The following is a 25,706-nucleotide window of genomic DNA, read 5'->3' as shown; positions in this document are numbered from 1 at the left end:
TTTAGGCTGATGATGCCTGTTAGGGTATCCAAACAATTTGTAACAAAAAGGTCTTATATGCCCTTTTCTGCCACAGTAGTGACATATCCAAGAGTGATGTTTTCTTTTGTTCTTTGACAAGGGATGCTGCTTATGATGTTGTAGCATCTGTTGAGGCATCTTTCGCTTATGAGTTTCTTTTGGATGCATGTACGTGAGATCTGGGCTGTAACCTTTGTGTTTGTTGACATTCTCATAACTAAGCCCAATATGTTTAGGCTTTAGAACATTTTTCTCTAAGATTTCTTCTAGTTGACCATCAGCTTTATGAAGTTTATCAAGATGATCATCATCTTTATACAACATGTCAGAGAATTTTCTCAAACGCCAAATGTCAGCATTTAATTTTTCAATGACTTCCTTAGCTTCATCAAGATCAGAGGATAGATAATTTACCTTCTTCTGGAGCTCATCCATCTTTGATATATTTTCAACTTTTTCTGCCTTCAATTGATTGATGGTTACCTTTTGTTTCTCAATGACTTTGCATATTTCTCCACTCTTGAGGCAGAGTTCTCTGTAAGAATCAGCAAGTTCTTCGTAGGTTACCTCTCCATCACAAGATTCTGTATCAGATGTAATAGTACCTGTTAAGACTGAGATATGTTTGGCAGTCACAGATGCTGTATCATCTTCTGAGTCATCATCATCAGACCAACTGACAGTTAGTCCTTTCTTCGTTCTTTTCTGATATGTTGGACATTCAGGTCTGATGTGACCATATCCCTCGCATTCGTGACATTGAATATTCTTGTTTAAGCTTGACCTTTCATCACTCTTAGGTTTTCCTTGATTCACAATGCTGCGCATAGTGCCTGGAGCATCATTCTTAGAATTTGGTCTGGGTCTTTTGTCCATTTGTTTTAGAACTTTGTTGAACTGTTTTCCCAGCAACTCCATAGCTTCAGAGATACTTTCATTAGATTCTTCATCCTCTTCTAGATCTTCTTCATCATTTTTGGATGAAAAAGCAATGCTCTTATTTTTCTTTTCACTTCTTCCATTTACAACACTTTCATAAGTTTGGAGTGATCCAACCAGTTCATCCAGCTTCATCTGAGATATGTTTTTGGCTTCTTCCATAGCTGTGACTTTCATATCAAATTTCTTTGGAAGAGATCTGAGCAATTTTCTTACTAACTTTTCTTCGGGAATTTTCTCCCCCAAAGCATCAAATTGATTATCATAATCTAGAATAGTCATATGAAAATCTTGAATTGTTTCCTCATCCTTCATACGTAAATTTTCAAACTGAGTAGTAAGGATCTGTAATTTGGACATTTTTACCTGAGGAGTACCTTCATGAACAGTTTCAAGAATCTTCCATGCTTCCTTGGCTGAGACACATTTTTTGATCAGTTTGAAAATGTGTTTGTCTACCCCATTGTATAATGCATATAATGCTTTTGAGTTTCCCAAAGCAAGCTCATCTTCTTCTTTAGACCAGTCCTCCTCAGCTTTTAGTTCAAGTGTTGGCTTTCCATCCTTGTCCATGACCACAGGGGGGTCCCATCCTTTCAGAACAGCTTTCCAAGTTTTGCTATCCATAGATTTTAGGAAAGCAATCATGCGTGATTTCCAATAATCATAGTTGGAGACACCAACTAGAAGCGGTGGTCTGCTTACAAGCCCTCCTTCTTTGTCCATGTTGCCAGACATTCTCCCTGGAGCTCACCCTATAACCAGAAAGGGTGCCTGCTCTGATGCCAATTGAAATCTGGCACGCAGTGAACACAATGCTGCACAGGATGCTATAGCATATGTTGCAGCAAGACAGTCGCAGAACACAGTAAATAAATAAATAAATTGCAGAACAATAAATAACGCAGATAATTGTTAACCCAGTTCAGTGCAACGTCACCTACTCTGGGGGATACCAATCCAGGAATGAATCCACTATAATAGCTCTAGTTCAAAGCCCTCGACCAACACCCGGTACTTGACTTATCACCTAGACACTACCCGTGCAATCCTACCTAAGAACCTCTTAGATAATGAGACCCCGTCCCAAATTCCCTCTAACAACACGTACCATGTTGCTGTCAATAATAATAATCAGGATGGAGACACTCTCCTAGAAACTAGAACACACTCTTGCTTAAAAGCTTTTGAGTGAATCACACACGCTAACTCCGTGCTTCAAAGCTTAGGAGTAGCTTACAATTAACAACCAAAACACAGTCCTAAACTTGCATCAAAGTGACACAAGAAAGGCTGACAAAAGACACAAACTCTAAACCCTAAAAACTCACACTTTGTAAAGAACACGGTTTAGAATACATGAGTTGTAAAGGCTTGAGGCTTCACATATTTATAGTCTTCAATTGTCTTGATGTGCAAGCTAGGTCTTTAGACAAACACAGCTGTAAAAATTGTGGCCAACCCTAAATTATTTCCAGAAATATAATTCATGTTGTACCAAACAAAAAAAAACGCCAAAAATATAATATAATTATATTTTTGTTTTAAATAACATTCCTTCAACCGACTTCAATAAAACTTGCTGAGCAAGGCTCGTTTTGCCCAGACGCACGTGCCTGAATATATAATTGAAGCAAATCTTGACTCAGATTTGAAATAAAAATTCTGCACGAAAAACAGAGTATCAGGATGCTGTACTATAATGCTACAGCACCTCAGTCCAGCATCTGGCTGGTTGGCTTTTGCAAAAATGTAGCCAATCAAAACACCAACAAATTGAAAAAGTCACTTGATTTATTTTATCATTGAAGACTCATACACTATAAATAATGAACGAAATCGAAATCATATTCTAAAGGGGGACTTCCACACTTGTAAAAGCACCATATATAACTCTTTATCTTGCAATAATACAGTACTTTTGTTTTCTCTGATGATGTATTTGGTTTGAGAGAGTTAGAGAAGAGAGAGTTAGAAGAGAGATAACTATTTTCTCATGATTGATTTGCAAAGAAATTGAGCAGAGAGAATTAAAAAGTGTGGGTCTCATTAACTTTTTATTTCTTCTCTTAAGTGAGGAGAAAGAGAGAAGAGATATACCACTTAACATATTTTCAATCTTACCCCTTTTGTTTCTAGCACAACTCACTTTAGCATAAAGATATTTTTGTCTTTTCCACCATCAAACACACTTCTCTCTCCCCTATTTCTCTATTTTCTCTCTTCTACCAAACAATGTCACAAAGCTACTCTATTTCTCTTTTATTTCTTTTTTCTCATACTCTTTCTCATCTATTTCTCTCTTCACACTTTCTTCTTACTACCAAACATACATGCATGACAACGGGCGGGGACGAATTTTGCCCTCCCCAAATCCAAACCCGTCCCAATTCCGAACATGGATAAAATTTATAACCTCAAACCCATACCCAACGGGGATCGGGTATCCCGACGGATTCGAATATCCCCATTACGCCTCTTTCCACATGAATTTAGATTGTATTTTAATATTTTTTTAATTAAAAAAGAAGTTAAATGTCCAAAATTATTTTGTTTCAACAATATTTTATAAAATAAAGAAAAGAAATAGAGAAAATGGTTTGTTTAATACTCAAATTAAAAATAAAAAATAAACATATGAATCTAATTTAAGAGATTATTCAAGAGTTACTAATTTAAAAGAGGTAAAATCTAATTTTAGTATAAGCTAGGGGTATCAATGTCGCCACTACCCGCCTCAACCCCATCTTTTGAAATCGGGGAAAACCCGAACCCAAACCTAAACCCAGTCAACTCGAGTTTTTCCTCTCAAAACAGGTAGGGTTTGAGCGGGTATCCACGGATATGAGTTTTATTGCCACGTACCCTAAGGGTTTTCTACATATTCTTATTCACCTGGCTTAGACAAGTCCAAGAGACTTCTAGTTGCCTTACTTTTTACAATTAAAGTACAACAACAATAAATTGTTGAACGAGCTTACTCTTGGACTAGGTGTCTGAGCAGGGAGTTTTGGACTTGATATCTAAGCCATTGTAATCTTGGTAATTATAGTGTTAAACCTTATCTGTGAGGGGATTGGACGTAACCCTAATTAACCGGTGAACCAATATATATCTGTGTGTTTTCTTGTCTTTGTCTTTATATTTCTATTTACTTTATCTTGGTTACCAACTGATTTACTTTAGCAAAAAGATTTTAGAAAAAGAAAACACAATTCAACCTTCCTTCTCTTGTGTTTTTCTCAAAGAGATGTATTATTTTTACAAAGTGCCTATCCCAATAAGCTACTTTCCTATAAACTTAGACCATCACAAATAATCTGGTGTCATACTTACAATATTTGCTTTCTCATCTTTCTCAAAACTGGTCCATTTCTACCATAAGCAAAATCAAAAACCAAATAATAATATTATCAAATACTAATATGCAAAAGAATGTATTTTATCAAATAGCTTTTGCACAAATCAGGATCAAATAGAAAATATACCAAAGCCACTAAGTTTGGTCTAGTGGTAAAAGGGTTTGAGTAGTATGTTAGAGGTCATGAGTTCGATTATCTGTTCATTGTAAACAAAATAAAAAAATACCAGGGTCACACATGAACAAAAACAATTTAAATTACAAGCAACATGGAAAAAAAATCCCAATATAGAAACATAAATCGCACACAAGGTGAAGATCAGCCAACAAAAATTATAGGAGGAAAATGTGAATCGAACATACAAAATATTAACCAATGAATCGAAAGTACAAGGAACAAGACCAAAAATCAAAATCGACCCAAAATACCTGATTGCATAGCGACAAGGGAAAAGAGAACGAAGAATGAAGCTAGGGTGAAGAGAGCAAAGAACAACGCTTGGGATTTTTTAGAGAACAAATAGAGAATGCAAATCGTAATTCTTCTGCGATTTGAATAAATGCATATTACAAACCTGAGCTTGACGTCGTTTTCAATCACAACCTGAGCTTATTCGTCGATTCAAGAGTCAATAGATGGAAAAACTAGTGTTTTCATGTGAAATATTACAATTCAACATTATAATTATTGAGCCCTGAGGTCTTCCATGTCTTAGTCTGAGGCATCACCCTCTCACCCTAAAAGAAGAGAAAATACATAATCTAAGTAGAAGTGGAATACTCCATATTTCAAACTATTCGATGAATGGAAACAACAAATTCAAGTGTCCAATAATGAAAATGAAAATACTCCTCAAACAAGATCAATATATATATATGGCTTTGTAAATCATTTCTCTGTCAAAAGTTATTTGGTATCCAAACAATGAAATGAATCTTCTATCCTATAGCTATTGCAAATAAATTTACAAGAGAACCAAGTCAAAGAATTTTGGAACTCCAGTGGAGTGCAATAAAAGTATTTCTTTTGTAACTGTATGTATGTAATTTTAATTGATCTTCTAACCCCCCCTATAAAATATACAACTCATCAATGAAACAATATTTGATACTAATATCTTATTTGTGAATAAGACTAATCTCTGACATGATAAGAAGTCAGTAAGTAACAAATACTTTAATCATTCCGACATTTACTTTGCTTTTTTATTTCTCGGACGCTCGCATTTTTTCAACAATGTGCCGTTTCTTTTCTTCAAATTTCTCGCTCATTTTCTTTCGCAAATCAAGCATCCTTTCCCTTTTTCCAATTTTCTTCGGTGGTTTTGAATCATCCCGTTGAACCGGACTGATTGACCTATCCATAATCGCCACACTATTCGAAGGAGAACTGCAAACAGAAACATCCTCCATCTTCTCTACACTAGCTTCATGGTCACTTTCTATTGAAGGCATACTATTTTCTTTCGAATCACTAGTTTCTTGTTGTTGGCCACTTTCTAATAAAGGTTTTGACAGTTCTTCCAAACTTTTACTATTCCTTAATGCTGCTGAAAAAGAGGATATTGACGAAAGTGTCAGAGAATCTGATTTCCTAGCTGGGTCTTGTCTTGATTCGCTATACTTTGATTTTTGTCGTTTCAGTTCTGGACCATCACTTTCGATCCTTGCACTAGCTTTCGATCCACCGGAAGTTTGATTATTGGCATCAATTGGATATGATGTTTCATTCCCAGAATCTTGGCTGATCCATATGAACGGAGCAACATTCCGAGGAACCCAATCATCCTTTTCTGCTAGCATCCATCGAATGCCTATGCTTTCACTATTTGGGAACACTAAAGTGTCCCGAATCGCTGCCTGCATGAGAGAAATAATAATTAAGTTAGGAAGTGAGATATAATGAATTCTTTTCTAAAAGATATGTAAAAATGAAGGCCTGATGAAATCAAATTTCCTGAAAATTTTATTCCTAATGTCATTTGTGGAGGAAATTCTCCTTTGTGCATAATTATTGATTATTGATACTGGTGGTCTATGAAGCACGGACACCTCACACGACACGGACACGCCGACACCAATAATAATTTGAGAAAAAGACATAATTAAGTGTAATCATAAGTGTTGGTGTCGTGTCGGTGTCGGATTACTTGGGGCCTATTTGGATTGACATATTTGAGCTTATCTACCGCATAAATATTTGTGAGACTGTTTGGTAAAACTTATAGAAACAACTTATGACATGTTGATATGCTGTTTTCACAGCTTATTTCCATAAGCTACCTAGCATTGTAATAGTAGCTAATAAAAACAACTTGTAGCTTATATGATAAGACTTTATTTTATCTTTTGTTACACAAATAGTTTATACATATGAACTTATATGGTAAGATTTTTTTCTAAATAAACAAGGGCAGTTGAACAAGAAAAAGTAATACTTTGCAAACATCCTTTCCTAACTTAATGAAGAGGAACTATTGTACCTTGAGTCGGTTGATCAGGAACAAAGCAACGTGTGTATTAGTTATCTTATGTTCTCCAACAGATGATTCCAAGTTGAAGTCTACATCAGGCATAAATGTGAAACCATACCACAATTGATCCGAGGGTGGTGGCTTTATTAGAAAACGCAGTGTCCCTCTGAGGGATGCTACCCTTACTGCCAAAGAGATAGGAACCTTTTGATGATAAACAAAATCCATTAATTTGAGAACAACACAGCATTAGCTATTTATAACTGCATACTTACATAAAAATAGTAAAACATTTGTTCATTATCAAATATAGATTGACTAGCACCGACACTTTAGAATGAGCGTGTGTCAGGTATCTGACACGTATTGGTGTTTAGCACTGACACGACACTGACACATATGTAGTTACATTCAACACTTCTATTTTCTTAAATTATTATCAGAGTGCTGCATGTCGATGTCAGTATCGTGTCCTTGTACATCTATCCACATGAAAGTGCACACAAGCAAGATTTGCACTATGCACCTTTGAATAGCTTGTTCTTAAAGATGAAAATAACAAAAACCATTCAAATGATTTCACCTAAAAATTCATGTTTTTCTTGGGAGTTGGTTCTTGACATGATAAGCGAGCCTCTACTATGAAGTGATTTAGAGTTCATACTTTTACAAACCATACTACATAGTTATATAGCTGATTCTTAGGGTTAATAAAGAGACGATGGATGAAAAAATGAAATGGCGGGAAAAAAAATGCAGTGGGGAAAAGGCAAGCAATGGAAAAAGAGGAGGAATAATAAAGAGACGATACCTGTGAAACATGCTTGGCAACAGAATTTAACATAGATTTCCATCTTGATCCATTGCTCCTTGACTTCTTTGACACATCTGCAAAGGGAAAATTGACATCATCGATCTGAATGCTTTACAATAACACTTATATCGAGATACGATACAAGGACCACTTGTCACACGAGAAACCTTTTTGGAAAATTTATTATCTATAAGAGAAATGCAGAACTAGAAAAAATTGATAAATTATCCTCTAGGAAACAAGACAACAAAAAACTGATGAAAATCACAAGATTTCATTTCCAATGTTATAAATGTACAAAAAACTAAAAGCTAATAAGATATCTCCAAGGTTACAGCATGTCTGAAACTTTCACCGTCTCTTTTAAAAACCAAGACGTGTGAATGGTTTTATTACACAAATATGCTTTACATGCAAGAGCACTTTGAGAAAGAAAATGAAACTCTTCACCTTTTGGTCATAGAGGCTCTAATACATTGTGAAAGATACACCATTCTAAAAGCTTGAGGTTTTTAGATGAAGGCTCGTAAATGGTTTTATACCATGAACAGAACCAACACTATGATTTTCATCAACTCTAGTATGATAAGCTGGAGAAAATTCCAGTACAAAGTATATAAATAGAGAAATATGATAAGTACTACTAACCAGTGTTCCAGTCACCATCTTTATTCTCTTGCAAATCATTCGTTCCTTCTTCAAGACCGAATTGCTTATCAAAATCTTCAAAATCTTGAAGAATATCTGATGGGACAGACCCAACATTATTTGAATCGGGATTTGACCTTTCTTTCTCGAGTTCACGAACTTCTAGCCTTGTTTCAATCTCTAATATTGCACTTCCAGAATATTCGATGTCAACCTCTAAGGCGCATACCTCGCTCATCTCCATTGGAAGAACCCTCATTCCAATGATACAGGGTGGAACGTTCCCCATGTTGATGTCTGTACAGACGACTTCACCGACATAAGCGGGAGTTCTCATGTTGGATAACGTCCTCTGTAAAATATAAAGAAGACCATCACTTACCATAACAAAATGAATTTTTCAATATGCTTTCTCTGTAAATAAAAGGATATAATATTTTTTATCTAGGGTTCTTCAAATGCATGAATTAGTATTAATATCAATTTTACAAGAATCAGGAGATTGATTGTCAACCAAAATAATTTTCATCTTCTAATGTAAAGATGATTAAAAAGACTCAAAATTAACGGCATAAATTCATATGGGAAAATCTAAAAACCTGAATTCTTTCTTGCACAGATTTCTTCACTTGCTCATTGCCTTTGATATCAAAAAAGAGTCGGGAAATCAACAAATTCCAACATAATGTCCCCTCATCAATGCCGGACTTTTCATCGGTGTCAGAACAGACAGAAAAATGACTTTGGCTTCCTGAATGAGACAAACTTGATGATACTGATGCAGCATCATCTGACATGTAACTTTTTGGATGATTTGTTGATGTAGCATTTTTCATTAAGCCAGTGGCTAAAACTGCATCTTGACAAGCACGAAGCTTCTCAGTTTTCTTTTTTTCTTCACGGCTTGATATTGAAGAAAAACTTGATTTGTTATCCAAACCAACACGGGAACTTCTTCTCGTGATTTTTCTCAAAAATTGACGGACCTTTGAGGAAGAGCCATCTGTCTTAGTAGCCCTTTCTATTGCCTCAACACATGCTCCTACTACTGAAGGTTTCATAAAAGAATGATATTCAGTATTTAACGATGTCAGATAGCTATGAAACTCATCTTGCAAATGTGAAAACCATTGAAGTTTTTCTCTTTCATCACATGAGGCCATACGAAGGGCCTTACACCAGGCCTCTTTCTCGGTTGAAGTCTCAAGGTAAATATAAAGAGTTTTGCTTCCATGGTATATCACATTGGTCTTGTTTTCCAATCTGATCGGAAACTTTTTTGCCCTGTAAAATTCATTACCAATCAAATAAGAACTTACAGTACCTATAAAATATATCTATCCATAATCATTCAAAATATGACACGTATAATCCAAGCCATAGGAAGTTACAATACTCACTAGGATGCATGCAGCGCATAAAGGAAATGAGATCTATCCATTCTAAATCTAAAATCCGGGAAAGTTCAAAATAAACCCATGTTCAACATTTCGTTAGGCTGTGAATCAAAATGATGTGCATTGCAACATGTACACCATCAAAATGATCAAAATGAGTTGATATAGAAAAAAGGAATTGCTAGTCTAGCATACTCAATTTTACAATCAGGGTTGTCAACAAATTGTATTATACCTTTGTATTGACATAAACTTTATAATTATCAAGATAAACTATACATTAGGGGGCCATTTGGATTTGACTTATTTTTGAGCTTATGAAAATAGCTTATGCAAATAAATAAACTTTTATGTTAATTCATAAGTTTTCACTAACAAAAATTGTATCTTTATAAGCTCTTTTTTCATAAACTACCTTGAAAAACTTATTTATTTGTATAAGTTGTTTCGCATAAACTCAAAACTAAGCCAATTCAAACGGGCCCTAGCTCACATGTATGAAACTCGACCAAATAACTAAAACATTCTAGCACTTCCCCTAAAGAAACAAAAGAAACCAATCCTAAAGAATCACAAATTGAAGTCAATAAATCAACGTTAAGAATACAATGAATTTCACAAAACACGAATTAAAGTCACATAACATAATGCAAATGGAAACAAACACCACACATTACCATTTCTTTGTAGGAAGGGTTGTAGCAGAAACAGCTTCGACAATGCATCCCTTGAGTTGAATGGTTGTATGCAAGCCATCAGGCTCGGTAAGATCAAGTGACTGACCTTTGATTTGACCATACTTCCTAACAGGAGAAACCTCAAAAAGTTCTTTTTTCTTTTTCACCTCTCTTGATGATCTTTCCACAAAATACTTTGAAACCTTTTCTGGTTCTAATACCCAAACCACACCCTGAAGAAAGCCAAATCCAAATCCAAAATCAATGACATGAACAATCTGAAACACACAAAAATAAACAAATAGTAAAAAAAATTAAAATAATTTTTTTTATAAATATATTTATTTATGAAGGGCCTGTTTGGATTAACAGCTTATTTGTAGTTGCAGCTTATAGCATAAGCGCGCTTATCATGATAAGCCTTTATATATAAGCTTACATAAGCTATTATGAAAATTGTCATAAACTGTTTTCATAAATTCTTCCAAACAGTATCACAAAACTTATGCAACTAAGATAAGCTCAAATAAGTCAATCCAAACAGGCCCTTATGTTGTCTTAGTGATCTCTACTACAAAATGAGGGTTTCACAACAAAAAAAAAAATGAACAAAACAAAAATTTAAAAATAGGTATTTTGTGGAAGAGTAAAAGTTACCTCTTTTTTGAAAGAATGTTGAGAATCAAATTGAGAATCAAGTTGGGTTATAGATGAAATTTTGGCTTTATCACTGTCAATCTTGCTACGAAGTCGTTTAAGGATCCACAAGAAACCAAGAAATTCGGCAGCAATAACAACAATCACACCAAGAAGAAAACCAAAGAAGATCAACAAAGAAACAATAACCATTTCATACACCTTTTTCAATTATTGAATTTTGAAAATACCCAATTGAGAAGAAGCAATGTTAGACCTACCCAGAAGAAAGAATCGAAGAAAGAGTCGATTTTTAAGATACCCAATTGAAGAAAGATTATGAAGGAATCAGAATTAGATGCTAAAAGAATAGTGAAAAATCACTTTTTTTTTTCTCCTATTGGCAAAAAAAAAAAAAAAGAAAAAAAAAAACTCTTTTTTGTTTGTTTGTGAAGTTGAAATTGAATCTTTGTTAGAAGGAAAGAGAGGGAGAGAAAGAGGGGTTTGTGTTTGTTTGGGATGATGATAGGGACATTAGTTGATGTGATTGGGTGTTATATGTGAATGATGAATTTTGAGGATTTTATGTTTGCATGAAATGTTGCAATATTGTAATGAGTGGGAGAGGAAGATTTAGCGGTTTGATAATGAATGGAAACTTTATGGAAATGGAAGATTAGTTATGTGGGTACCACTAAAGATTTTGAATGAAGAATGTATATTATTCAACATAAGAAAATGTGTTGAGGAAAAAAAGAATGTTAGAAAATTTGTTAGTATTTGTCAAAAACATGCTAACAGCATGGCTAGTATTAGAATATTAGAATAAATTTTGTGTTGCACGATATTTGGATAAATGTTATTTTAATATTTTAGACAACTTAGGTAGAGAAGATAAAAAGTTATCATGTGGTTTAGTGAGTATAAGAATTTCAGTTTTTGTTCTGTCTTTTGGCCTCGGTTTGTCCAATATCAAAAACTGTTTTAAAATTAAACACGGTACAATTGAAGTTATGTTGGCCAATTCCTTATCAGTATGGTTCAGCATCCTAAAGTTCGAGCATGGTTCACACTTTAGAGTGTGAGCATAACCCATACAATTTTATTTATTTTTTGTCGTAAAATGAAAAGAAAAGCTTAAGAAATCAAATGAGGAAGGTTTTAAGGTCACATTACCTTTACATTCAATTTAATGTAATGTCTATGAAGTCCATTTATGCTTTGATTGTGATTTGTCTAGAAACAATAATTTTTTAAGAAAACCTGGAGGGTTTTGAGGTATGGGAGTGGAGAGAAAAAAGTTGGTGAAAATATGTACCATCACTCCACTAACATAAAGCTTCAAATCACTCAAAAAACTAACATAAAGCTTCATAATTCAAATGTTTTTATTAAAGATTGGGCTTTCAATTCAATTTTGAAAAAAAAATAATAAATTGTACGAACAACGTAAAATAATTTTACACTATCGATCAATAATAACCATGTTTTCTACCATGTCATTCCACTTAATCTCACTTTCTTAATATGACATGAAAGATTGAAGTATTCTTATTGGTTGTCAGTGTAATGTTATAAATTTTGCGACACCAAACATGACTAGCTTGAACAGCATCAATAACAATTTTGGAATCACTCTCTATGACATTGTTTAGCCCTCTGTTTACAACTTCACCAATGGTGTCTAGTAAGGTCATAACTTCACCTTCAATTATTGATAATCTCTCATACTTGGTACCTGCAAGAACAAACCTGCCCTGGCAATCACACACATACCACCCCAAGTTCGTAGGTCCTAAAGCTCCATGCAACCCGGCGTCAACATTGCACTTTAGCCATCGATTGAATTGTGAAAATTCTGCATTCTTGGAATAACTTTAATACCAAGACCAGCTTCTATCTAGCATTCTTTACTCTCCACACACTCAAAAAGAACATGCCAATCATCTTCATACTCCTGAGGAAAATGAACGCGATGATTGACATTGCACAAATTGTTTACAAAGTCGAATACGTGTTGGTAAATAACCCCGACATAATATCCAAAACAAGTGCTTTGCTTTTGCCAAAACATGTGATTGTTGGTTTGAGAATGGGGAAAATTGGTCAAAGAAAAATGGTATGAAGATCTTGTTCTCCAAAGCTTAATTGCATTTTCCTTGCAAATATCATCAACATTCTGAGATATTTATCTTAGCTTATAAAAACAACTAAAAACTCATATAAAAAAGAGAATGATATACAAAAGTAATCTAAGCCCATATATTAAAAAGAGGACTATAGTACATAACATATAGATCCATATAGTTCAGCTACTTGTATTGTAACAAGCTATGATCTTGTTTCTAGGATATATTAAAAACAAAAAGTCAAATGGTAGGTAAAAAAAATCAACCCCAATTAGCAAAACTTTACATAGGTTAAAAGTTATGCACCCTTTTGACACATATAACTCCATATGTTCTGAATGTTTTCAGAATTTCACCAATGGGGGACTACTTTCTTTGTGCCGCCGGCATCCTAGTTTTAAAGTTAAATCAAAGGAAAATTAGGTAAGGATTGATAGAAACCAATTTACAAAGTAGAGTTTGATGTGAAGAAGTTGAAGTCATGGTGATCGATATTGAGTTGTTTCAGCCATGAATCTGCGGCACTACACAGATACGATATCCTTTCGTAATCTTCTGGATCAGTGTTTAGCCAAATATCAGTCTGCATTTTGTAAGTGGCTAGCCCAAATGGAGGTAGAGAAATAGAGCCACTTTTCTTTTCCTTGCAATCCTCTCCTACAATATTTTCCCAACCATTGGAACAAGAAACATCTTTGTCTATGTCCATTCCATCATGCTCCATTGCAGAATCTGCATACATACACAACAACTAGCATGTAGCTTCAAATAAAATTAAAAAATGCGAGAAAAACCGTATCGAACAACTTGGAGTATATATTTTTATCGACTAAATTGTATATTTGGTCCCTTAAGTTTTTTTAGGTTTACGTTTAAAAAGTTTCAAGTTGGTCTCTTGCGTTACAATAAGTTAGTCCTTCTAGTAAAATTTTCGTTTAAAACGTCCACGTGGCTAATAGAGGCACACACATGGATAACTTTGAGGGGTGCCACGTGGAAGTTTTAGACAGAATTAACTAAAAATTTGACGGAAAGGACTAACTTATGCTGACAAAACTTTTTAAACGTATAGGACCAAATTAAAACTTAAAATATACGTCATAAAAAATCATGAAGAGTGCAAACTACACACATTTGTTTTTGAACACTTGTAAACCTCAAACAAATGTGATACAAAGAAACATGTGAGAGATGTTGTGACCATATACTATGAGTGATTATACCAACTCCTAAGTCATGGAAACAACTAGCAATGACAATATAATCTTGATTGGAATAGAACTGCTTTAAAATACCTTGGAAAGATGAAGACAATGTATGATAAGTCAGGAAACATGCTTCCATGTCCTTGTCATTTTTTCGACTAGGGATGGTATATATCGGGTACCTATTCATGAACAAAGAATAAGCATAACATCTTTCTAACTATGAAAAAACAACTAAAATTAACCATCATAACAATGTATGGTAAAGAGCATGCATGAAGCAGAAATTAGCCAGTTTATCATGTTGCTTTAGAGTTAATCTTGTGAATAATAAAATCACGAACACAAATCGCGTGAAAACACAAACCATGTTCACATGTAACTAACAGAGTGCACATATTCAATGTAACAAGAGCAAGAACATAAAATTATATTCACCACGAAACAGCCATCCAACTTGCAGGAGAAAGATCGACACTCTTCAACGTCATTAGTTCTGGATAGCTTTCAGCTAACTCTGGTATCTGGAACAAGAAACAATCAAATTTTATGTATAGTGTGAATGCAATATTAAACGCGGTGGCGAAAAACAAAAACTGCATGACAATATCGACGGTAAATAGGCTACCTTCTCCATAAGCGGAACCCTTTGGTAAGGCGAAGACATCTCAGTATAGTTTAAGTAAAGGTGGCCAAGCTTATCCTTAGCTTGACATGAGCCCTCTTGCTCAGAGCTTGAGTCTTCAGAAATAGCATCCCAAGATTTGCTTGAATCATTACTTACAGATCGGCACAAGTTATCACTTCCACTATCGTCGCTCCACGAATCACTTTCACATTCAACTCCGTCACTATCCTCTCTCCGGTTCCTATAAAATGGATACATGACTGATAAGTTTTTGACGAGTGTATCAAATTGCAACTATCGTCGTATAAAGACGCCGTCTTTGACTTACATAATTTTGTAACACATTTTGGATATAAACATACAATATGGTAAGCTACCTATCTGGATTGCATGCAGTCCTACAGTCAGGGTTTTACAGGTCAAGGTATCCCTGGCTGCAGAACTGCATGCAATCCAAATCCGTTTACTACATACCGGGAAGCAGCGATAGACTTATTGGTGTAGATTTGGATAGCAGAAAGATATGGAACATAGTAGTGAACCACAGTTTCACCATTCTCCGTTTCCACGGATGTACCGGCACCATATGCACTCCATTCATAAAAACGGTCCCAGAGATCTTTCAGACTGAAGCATTCAATTGTGTCCTTACCAATCGGCTGCCATTTGCTATTTAGATCATTAAAACAACTCTGCAATAACAAATTTTCTATCAAAACTAACAACAACATCAACATCAACATTCTTCATCTGAAGACAAAACCAAAATAATATGCAAGAAACACACCCCTGACTTCACATTGCTACAACAAAGGTTTAACTACCAATTAGTAAAATATAGACTCATTGTGTATACTAAAAATAGGAGCAACAGCCAAATTGAGTAATTAACCACTATGCTTATATTAGCAACTAAGAAATTAACACCATAAAAAACAGCTAAGAAATTAACAATGGTTCATCCATTAAAAACAGAACAATGGTGCTATAGCATCTAGTGTATGCAATAGCATTCTCCATATACTAGGTTTTCTTGCGTCTTAATTTGCTCCTTTCACACAACTGTGGAGACTAATCATTCGAGTTGTGTAGAACCTAAATGGACGAGAAATTTGTCCTAAGAGATCATCCAATCTACATTGGGTTGGGTTCATTTGCTCCTTTCTTTTTTGAATGAGAAAAGTTTAGGTGAGATGGGACTTGAGATGCAAGGCTCACCAAGGTACTTCAAGACTTGACGAGCATTAATAGAAGTACTTACATATCACTCACCAAATAGATCCTCACACTAGCAGCAACGGGAGTTGAACTCACACCCTTGCAGGGTATGAGTCAACTCCTTACCAACTGAGTCAACCTTATTCACCTCTTTCGAATAGGCCAAAACATAGACTAATTGTCTAAGCTACATAATAACATTGCAATGTGTAACTTAAAACAAATGTTTTGTCGAAAAAAACTTAAAACGAGAAAATAGGAAATCCTAGAGGAAATATCTATCAATAATAAGTTTAACACCAAAAAAAAATTGAATCATATAATAGCAATTATGAACATAATTTTTCACAGGACCACTAAACAAATATGATCAATTTTACCTCAAAATTAAAATAATTTAATATGGCCAATAATTTATTTTATGGAATATGTTCAATTTTCTTGTCACACTACACATGGGGCAATAAAACAATAGTACTTTTTTTTTTTGACAAAATAAAGAATAGTACAGTACTTTGTTTTCTATCACGTCACAAATATCATAAACTTCCAAATAAAATCAATCTAGGATAAGAAAATTGATTCTTGCCAAAAGAAAATAAAAAATCTCAACGGATATTCTTCAAAGCAATAAATTAAGAAGACTTTGTGATTTCTTTCCCATTATTATAAGGAACCATGTCTTTGACTAAATCAAAAAAATTATGGTATTAAAATGAAAAAGGTTTCATTAACCTATTCTAGAAGATTTGCACAAAAGAAGAATAGTAGTACGTGTTTCCAAATTTAAGCACACAAGTTGGTTCTAAAAAATTATTTTAACTTTGTTTAATCAAATAAAATTAAGGTGGAAAAGTTAAGGTAGTGTCTCATTCACAAACTAATCTTTGTAACCCAACAACAACCAAAAAAAAAAAAAACTAATCTTATGCTACTGAATAATAATGATAATAATATAATACACTAACAAATTAGAGACAATAATCATAAGTTTAATTATACAAAGCTGAAACATATAATTACATTAAATTATATTATTATCAATGGTATCGGTATTTGTGTTGTCTTCGATGTTTATGTTCGTGCTTCATAAACTATGACATAATCTTTATATGTTTTTTTTTTACTTAAAAAAAATAGTCATGATGTTATTGTTATCCGCTTAGGATATAATGAATTATTATTCATTAAATAGTTATTAAAAAAAACTAATACTAGGAAACTCTTTGTTTTAACTTTTAATGATAATAAAGATGATCGGATAAAAATGAACGGAATATTATAAATAATAAAATTCAAATATACCATGTCAAAAATACCAAAATAGAACTCTAATATACCATTTTTGTGTTTAAAAAAAATACCATTTTTGTCAACAAAAAAAAAAACTCTAATATACCATTTAAAATTGAGACAAAAAAAAATGCCATTTAAATTGAAATAGATTCCCTTTCTTCTTCTTCTTTTTTTCATTGTTCAAACCTTAACATCCCATTTTATAAAATTCTTTAAAATTTACCAACTTTTTATTGAATCTATGACTTTTCAACCTTTTAAATTATTTTTTGTCTCAAAAAGAATTTTTTTTAAAATCATTTTATATTCAAAATTCACGGTAAATATCTGAATATTTGAAACAAAAGAATTACGAGCAGTAGTAAATATCTGAATCATTTTAAAAGAGTTTTTGTCACTAGATTAATACACTACTTCATAATAAACTATCTCGTTAAACTTATATATTCTATATAAAAAATTATTTATTTGCATAAATTATTTTACATAAACTTAAAAATAAATTAACTCTAACGTAAATTTTTTTTTTTATAAATTAACTCTAATGTATATTAAGTTTAATTTTTTTTTTTTTAGTTCATTAATATAAAATTGTAACAGGCACAACTTTAAGAAACGATTAAAAACCACAAGAATCTAGAGCATCACGATAACGACAGTAGTAAATGTGTCAAAAAAAAAATGACAGCAGTAATAATAATACAATTATTATTTTTTGACAGTATATATAAAAAAACATTATTTTCAATAAAAAAAATATTACTATTATCAAAGGACAAAAATGCCCCTTTTATTAAAAACCTCAACAATCAAGACATTGAGCTCAAACGAGCTTCTCTAATCCAGATGAAACCGAATGTAATATCACCGAGATCTAACATCTTAAAATTCAACTCATTCAACAAATATCAATATTGTTCTAAATGATACATCTTTATCCAAATTCGAATCCAGAACAAAGTAATGTATATAAAATTTTACTCTTTTTTTTTTTTTTTAATTTCCCCTTTATCTATAAAAAATAAAATAATATATAAAATAAAATAAACAAACACAATCAAACAAACAAACACACAGTTCCATGAATTGACAAAACAAAGGGGAAGAATGAAAACATTGCCACCTTGAACATTCAACACTGATGTATCCAACAAATAAAATAAAACCTGAAAAAATAAAATAGAAAAATAAATAATTAAAAATAAAAATACCTGAGGTAAAATTTGTGAAGGAATAACAGGAGTGACACATTGAAGAAAACGTTGCAGATTAGAAGGAGAATTTCCAAAGCAACTCCAAGATGAAGATGACATTGTTATAGATCAAAGATTTTCCCAAGAAAATGAGAGAAAATTTATCCAAAACCCCACAATTTCAAAGAAACCAAATTCTAAATGAATGAGAAAATGGGGTTTCAATAATTTTATTTTTCAATTGAAATTTAATCTTATTTTTTTGGATGTGAAGATTTAGCTCTTTACTCTCTCACTCATATTGTTGAAGAAAAGAGAAAAAGCTATGATTTTTATATATATGAAAGAAAAATCAATAATAATAATAAAGGATTTTGTTTGTTTTTGTGTTTGTGTTTATGTAATTTTTTTAGTCATTACCTCATCTTCCTTTAAATAATAAAGACAAAAAAAATATAATATTTTTACTGATTTGACTAAGGTTGATTGAATTGAGAAATTTTATCGACACTTTCCATCTAGGAAAAGATTTTTAATTATACCACCATAAATAAAAATAGGGATAATTCTAACTTTTTCTTAAATTAAGGGATAATAATTTAGTATTAATTTATTACAATAAAATAAAAAGAAAATTAGAGTCAATGGTAATAAAAATAATATTAAAAAAGGACACTTTTTTTTTACAAAGTAAAATGAAAGTGTTTTTTTTACTTTCTGGGTTTTGAATATATTATTAAAGGTTGAAGATTTTTTGAAGACCCAGAAAAAAAAATGAAGAAAAGAGAAAAAGGGTTTGGAGAGAAAATGTGTTGTAACTCTTTTTTGTTATTGTATGTATGTATTTTTTTAAGAGGATGAGAAAGATAGAGATAGAGGAAACAAAGAGTTTAATCAGTTACTCTATTTTTTATTTTTTTACAAGTTACTCTATTTATTAATTATTATTGTGGGAATTAAAAGGAACGGATTTTGGGAATTTTATTTGTTTTTGATTATGACAATGAGAGAGACAGAGGTGCGTGATGTCTGTAGTTTGTTATTGCATCTTTATGAGATTTTGGTTTTAATGTTTAATGAGTTTCATTTGCTAAAAATAACAAATTGGATAACACAATTTTTTTTTTTTGTTATAGACGAAATAATAAAGTCATTGAAAACTCAAATACACATGAAGTGGAGTGATCGGGGTTCGAACTCCGGTTTTGACGTCTGACATTAGCAATTTTGACATTTCTGCCAGTTGAGCTAGGATTTATGGACGGATAAGACAATTTTATTTGTACTAAATTTGCTCGATGATATTTCCTCCGTCCTAAAATATAAATTAAAATGGTCCGTAAAACTTGATGTATTTGGTGTAAAATTTAGACCAAATACATTAACTCTTGTTGACCTATTTTTAATTATATTTTGGAATGGAGAGAGTATTTTATAAGCAAATCTCACATTTTTAGGTTAATTACATAATTAATATATTTAGACTATAATAGTATAGATATATTAATTATGCAATGAATTTAGAAATGTCAAATTTGTTTATGAAAAGTTACTAGGGATATTTGATTTTGAAATTATTTTTTGGAATTTGACAAATTGAGAGTCAAAGATTGGATAAAAATTGTAAATTATTGTCTGCATCCTAAAGCACAAGACATTTTTTTTCCTTCGTACGTAAAATATTAAAATAATTTTTTGTGTAGTAAATATCATACAAAATAAAATTTGTTCAGTACATTAAATTTTGTCATGTGTTCTTTTTGTCATGTACTATTTTGACCTATACTTATATTTTGCGGATCAAACGGTTTTGACTTTGACAAAAAATTGAGGATGAATGATAAGCTGACTTATAGCAGATGAACTTATTATGGTCGTATAGTTAGTAAAATTAACGGTTGAACTAACTTATATATAAAATATGAAATGACATGAAAAAAAATCTAATTTTAATTAATATTTTATTTTTCAAGTAAGATGACAAGAGAAAAATGGAAGAAAAAGTTATAAGTTTTAAGTTATAAACTAGTAATAAAAATAAAAATAAGTTCTAAGAGCACAGATTCAAGTGTAACTTTTCTAAAACATAGTAAGTTCTAAGAGCTACACTTGATTTCTTAAATCTCAATTCTTGTGAGTTGTTTCTTGTATATATACCTCTTTTTCCTTCAAAGTAATAAGTTCTCTGTTTATATAGAATTTGAAATGAACCGATTCAAATTTTCGCCGTAAATAATGTCGTTGCAACCTTAACCTCATATCAAAATATTTTTCTGTGTTATTTAAGGCGTCATATTTGTACTTGGGTGATGATTTGGGATTCAAGTACCAAGGGAAAATGTACCTGCAAAAATGATAGCACTTCAACGTTCATGTTAATATTTGCTTAAGGCGAGAGAAAATGCTAAATTGAGTCAGAATATATGTACCTTGAGAGTGAGTGTATGAATGCATGCATATATAGTTGAACCTGTGTATAACTATTTTAATGGGGTTCTCCATGTGACTCGAATGAGTCACAAATATCTTGAGGAATAGTCACTTGTCATATTTTGGTAACATTTATTAGAGTTAATGCATTTCAATACTTTATTGGGCCTATAGACAATTGGACCTTTGGCTAGTTTGGAACAAAATTAAGGTGTGAGGTCGCTTTCATAGGATCATGTATTTGTCCCCAGATAGTTAGCATGATATAATCGTTGATAGAAAACATTCATGGTTTTCAAATAATCATTTGATGACACAGATGCCTTGACATGAGATTTCTCTTTGCCAAACATAAGAAAAGATGGCCTAAAAGATAGCAGAAGTTCTTCAACTTGTATCAAGAGCATGGAGAGATTTGTTAACTTTCTGTTCTTCTGCGATGTCTAGACAGTGACTAGTGTGGCCAAAGTGTGATGACATAATGCATCTAGAGCTTGAGGTATCCTGTCTAGAGGGTCAGATAAAGCAACACATAGGGACAAACACATTAGAATATTGAATTGTTCTCACAAATATTGTCATCATCAAAACTCAAAAATTAAAGGCTATTGTTCTTAAACCCATTTTGATATAACAACATGTTGTCTCAGTTTAATGTAGAAAAAAATCTTAAAGCTCTTAGAATACTTCTAAAAATATTAACGAAACTCATAACCTCATCAATCTAAGACAAGTTTGAAGGTGTGAAAACACAAGAAGGGATGGTTGAATTGTGTTTTAAGACAAACTAAAACTTTTTCAAGTTTAAGCTTAAAAGCAGCGGACAACACAAAACAAGCACACATATAAAGAGATCAGAGAGGAGAAGACAAACATAAGCAATTTTATACTGGTTCCTCTCACAAAACGAGAGTAGTCTAGTCTCCTTGCACTTCAAAGAGATTTTCACTATAATCACACAAGATTACAATTGCTCAAGCACACAGCAAGAAACTTCTACACAATGCTCAAGCACCAAGCAAGAGACTTCTCAATCTACAGAATAAATAAAAATTGTTGTGATAATATAAAGCACTAATGAAACCTTAGAGCTAAAATACGATGAGTTGATATAGACTTCAAAGTATTTTTGATGTGAATGAAATTCAAAGTTTTAGAACTTAAGTGCTTGTAGTATCGAAATATGTGTGCAATAGATAAATAACATATTCGTCAATGATCTACACAATGAAGTGTTGTTTTTATAGTCATAGATGGTCGTTGTGCAAAGATGTTGTAGCCAACGGAATTGGACTGAGCAGTGAAAGTGACTTGTCATACCAAAGTGGTAATGAGTTTACCATATTTTGTGTCTTGCAAAGAAGTTTATACCAAATAGGGAAACTTTCACAATTTTACTTCCACGCTCCTCCAAACATGGAATAAGGTTGATAAGCTTAATTGTCCTTTTAAGATTCCTCATACCAAAACAGAGAAAGATCATTTTGTTTTGCTCTCAACGTTCTCTGAAATTCCTGGCATGATTGATACTTATCAACTCCACATGCGTTGACCAGCTCCTGATAACTTCTTTCCTCTGATGGTCAAATGCTTCTGACTTAAGCTTGCCTCTGATAGCTTCTTGCTTCAGAGTCTTCTGATGGGCAAGAGCTTCTTGTTCATCCTTGCTTCTGAATCCCTTCAGAACTTGTTTCTTTACTCCAGAACTCAGGAATATCATAATTTGCTTGTAAGATCCTGCACACTTGGATTAAATGTCAGTACTACCAATTGCGCATTTTAATACTTTATTGTTATCATCAAAACTTATAATTTTAATTTGTGTAAAAAAAAACCTTATAATTTTACTTAGGGCTTTAGAATCAATTTTGTTCCAACAAAGTTTGAATTTTTATTGGGTAAAATATGTTTTTGGTCCCCTAAATATTACAACTTTAGCTTTTTTTTTTTTTTGACTAAAAAAAAAAAATTACTTGATGTTCCCTTAAAAAATTTCTTCAAATAATAGTCAGCAAAAACTTTCTTCCCTAAAATTGGTCTCGTTGTTAAATTCTCTAACTGAATCTGACGTGTCAATTTATAATAATTACTTGATATGACGTTTCTTGCTTAAGTGGTCGTTTTTAATGATTGGGAATGTCAACCTTATATACGTGTGAGAAAACCAAACCTAGAAAAGCTTCTTTGACAAAATCCACACCATCTTTATTTTATGTCGTTATGCGTTTTGAACAAATATTCATTAAATGTTTTTGAACCGAATAGAACAAATTTTTCGAACCGAATAGAACAAAAACAAGTATTTGTTTTTTGTCCTTCTCCGGAACAATTATATGGTTGAATTTGGATGCAAACAGAAAAATTATTGAAGACTTAAATTTTATAAATTATATGTCTTAAATCATTTAATTATAGAAGATGCAGTTGTTTACGAATTCAATATGCACATGTCTAAATTTTATAAATTATGTCTTAAATCATTTAATTATTATCGAGCTAACAAGGTATGGCTTTTTTCACCTTCTGCTTCACCTTTTAACCCCTTCAGGGGTACCTTGACCATCGGCGCACCACTGTTGCGGTTCCTTACCTTCTCCATTCATGATTTTCACTCAGTTTTTCATGTTTGGGTCGGATTTCATAAAGGGGGTTGGTTTTTCCAAACCCGGTTTTGGTTCTTCCAACATATGGGGTCGGTTTGTTTGGTTTCACTTCGTTTGAGTTTGCTCCGACCTCATCCGTCTTCAGCGAGTAAGATGGAGATTGTTTATTTCAAATATGTGTGGTTATCCGACCATGTCGCAGCCATGTTTGGGTTCTTTCGGATATGTTTGCCACGGTCTTGGTTGCTTTGACTCGAAAGAGCCTTTTATGCTTGTTGTGTCTTGTTGCAGGGGTTGTTGGTATGTGGTTTGTCCGTGCTAGCGGACGGTTCATTCGCCATTCCTTACAGTCGCAAATTCTCATTCAACATTTTTTTTTGCTATTCTAGTTACGAGTTCGTGTGCGGATTCGCTAGGTAGTGCATCTGGTGGGTGTGGTATGCTTCTGATTTTGTTTAATGCCTGTTAATGTTGTTTTTAAACCACTTTTGTTGTAGTTGGATTGTCTGCTATTCCTTTTTTGGGCTTATTACTACATTTTTGTGTGGTTTAACTGAGTCGAGTTTTTGTCCCCCAATATTTTGTAGGTTCTATCCTTTATTTTATTTTTAATATATCTAGAGAGTTGCGGTTGGCTTACCGTCTACGACCCTTTTATTTAAAAAAATGCATGCTGATATAGTGAAAACATAGTCCGCAGAAACATTTTCACACCATCCATTTATATTCTATTCTATCTTCTTCTATTGCGTTATGTGTTTGCGCAAAACCTTCATTAAGCATTACATAACCAAACAGAACAAATAAACAAGGCTGGTTCCGAGATTTTGGAGGCCCAGGACAAATAATAAAAATGGACTACTAATAAAAAATAATTTTTTAAAAAAAAAATCATTTATTTAAATTGTAAATAGTATCAACAACATAAAAAAATAGTCATAACTAACATAAAGAAAAGGTCATTCCACAGTGTTGGAATTGAATCGATAAATTTAAAATTAAGCGATATATCATTAAAAATGAACCAATAATTTTTAAAAAAATGTAATCTTTTATTTAAAATGTAAACATCAATAATGTGAAAAAATAATCACTTTCAAATCAATAATAACAAAATACACTTTCAAGCTAATATCATTAAAAATTGATAGTGTTTTAAATAAAAATTGCAACTTAATTTTAGAAATTAATTCTTTATTTTCAAAGAAATAATAAAATGTAGTTTTTTTTAAAAAAAATAAAAATTGTGAAGTTATTTATAAGTTATAGAGTAATTTTATTTATAGAAAAAACTCACCATTTTAAAAAAGGAAACAATTTTGAAATAATATTCATTATAAATGGATTAAAATAAAATAAAAGTATAAGAGGTGGGAGTTAAACTCACAACCTATTGATATTGAGAATTTAAATCAAGCATGTCAACCACTAGAGCGAGATTCATTTCATTTTGTAAGTTCGCAGCAAATGTACTTGATTAGTGTTTGATGTTTTCTCTTCCCACCTCCCATGAATCTTTTATACCCCTCAATATTCTAATTTTGCCCTTGCAGAAAAATTCGGTTCGCAAAAACCGAATTTTCACTAGTGTAAATTCAGAGTAAATTTTGGTTTTTAGAAACCGAAATTTGTTTTCAAGGCAAAAAAAAACTTCGGTTTCTACGAACCGAAGTTTTTTCAAGGACAAAATTGAAAAATCAAGGGGGATAAAAGATTCACGGGGGGTGGGAAGAGAAAACATCTTAGTGTTTTACATGATGGGCCTGAAAAAATATATTGAGGACCCCATTAATTTGGAGGCCCTGGGCTCGGGCCCTGCTTGCCCTGGCCCAAAACCGGGCCTACAAATAAACGATCCTTTGTTTCCCCCTTTCCTAGATTCACAATATTAGTGAGCTTTATGAATAAATGAACTTCTCAACATCTGTGAAACAAATCACGTAAAGGCAACTTATGCATGGTTGAAATTGGATATTATTAATGTACATAATTTGATAGTAATTGTCAAGATGCAGTTAATTTTAGTTAACTTTCAAT

General features: G+C 32.5%; 2 protein-coding genes across 3 annotated transcripts; both read right to left on the bottom strand.

Moving 5' to 3' along the window:
* Nucleotides 1–5,310: 5,310 nt before the first annotated feature.
* Nucleotides 5,311–12,297, bottom strand: LOC123908232. Of its 2 annotated transcripts, none has more exons than XM_045958804.1 (7): nucleotides 10,989–12,297; nucleotides 10,332–10,564; nucleotides 8,857–9,541; nucleotides 8,258–8,609; nucleotides 7,607–7,683; nucleotides 6,805–6,999; nucleotides 5,311–6,181 (listed from the first exon to the last, which is right to left on the bottom strand). In XM_045958804.1, exons 1-7 carry the CDS (start codon nucleotides 11,178–11,180, stop codon nucleotides 5,528–5,530), a joined length of 2,388 nt encoding a protein of 795 aa, XP_045814760.1. In that variant the 5' UTR covers nucleotides 11,181–12,297; the 3' UTR covers nucleotides 5,311–5,527. The 2 variants fall into 2 exon arrangements, with proteins under 2 accessions (XP_045814760.1, XP_045814759.1); XM_045958803.1 differs by having other exon boundaries at nucleotides 10,332–10,609; nucleotides 10,989–11,712.
* Nucleotides 12,298–13,541: 1,244 nt separating this feature from the next.
* On the bottom strand, nucleotides 13,542–18,756 carry LOC123904997. Its single transcript, XM_045954598.1, has 6 exons — nucleotides 18,655–18,756; nucleotides 15,400–15,621; nucleotides 14,930–15,157; nucleotides 14,740–14,825; nucleotides 14,392–14,483; nucleotides 13,542–13,828 (listed from the first exon to the last, which is right to left on the bottom strand). Exons 1-6 carry the CDS (start codon nucleotides 18,754–18,756, stop codon nucleotides 13,542–13,544), a joined length of 1,017 nt encoding a protein of 338 aa, XP_045810554.1.
* Between the last annotated feature and the right edge of the window lie 6,950 nt (nucleotides 18,757–25,706).

Source organism: Trifolium pratense, linkage group LG2 (genome assembly GCF_020283565.1).
Source record: "Trifolium pratense cultivar HEN17-A07 linkage group LG2, ARS_RC_1.1, whole genome shotgun sequence".
Lineage (NCBI taxonomy): Eukaryota > Viridiplantae > Streptophyta > Magnoliopsida > Fabales > Fabaceae > Trifolium > Trifolium pratense.
This window is presented reverse-complemented; position numbering and strand designations above follow the sequence as displayed.

What these genes read in the sequence shown, in the direction of transcription:
- LOC123908232 (XM_045958803.1), bottom strand. Translation starts at nt 11,180, where the DNA reads ATGGTTATTGTTTCTTTGTTGATCTTCTTTGGTTTTCTTCTTGGTGTG. An exon ending in AACATTCTTTCAAAAAAGAG is followed by an intron (nt 10,610 to 10,988) that starts GTAACTTTTACT and finishes TGTGTGTTTCAG; the next exon opens with ATTGTTCATGTCATTGATTT. An exon ending in TCCTGATCAACCGACTCAAG is followed by an intron (nt 6,182 to 6,804) that starts GTACAATAGTTC and finishes TCTCTCATGCAG; the next exon opens with GCAGCGATTCGGGACACTTT.
- LOC123904997 (XM_045954598.1), bottom strand. Translation starts at nt 18,756, where the DNA reads ATGTCATCTTCATCTTGGAGTTGCTTTGGAAATTCTCCTTCTAATCTG. An exon ending in CTTCACAAATTTTACCTCAG is followed by an intron (nt 15,622 to 18,654) that starts GTATTTTTATTT and finishes TTGTTATTGCAG; the next exon opens with AGTTGTTTTAATGATCTAAA. An exon ending in ATTGTCTTCATCTTTCCAAG is followed by an intron (nt 13,829 to 14,391) that starts GTATTTTAAAGC and finishes GTATGTATGCAG; the next exon opens with ATTCTGCAATGGAGCATGAT.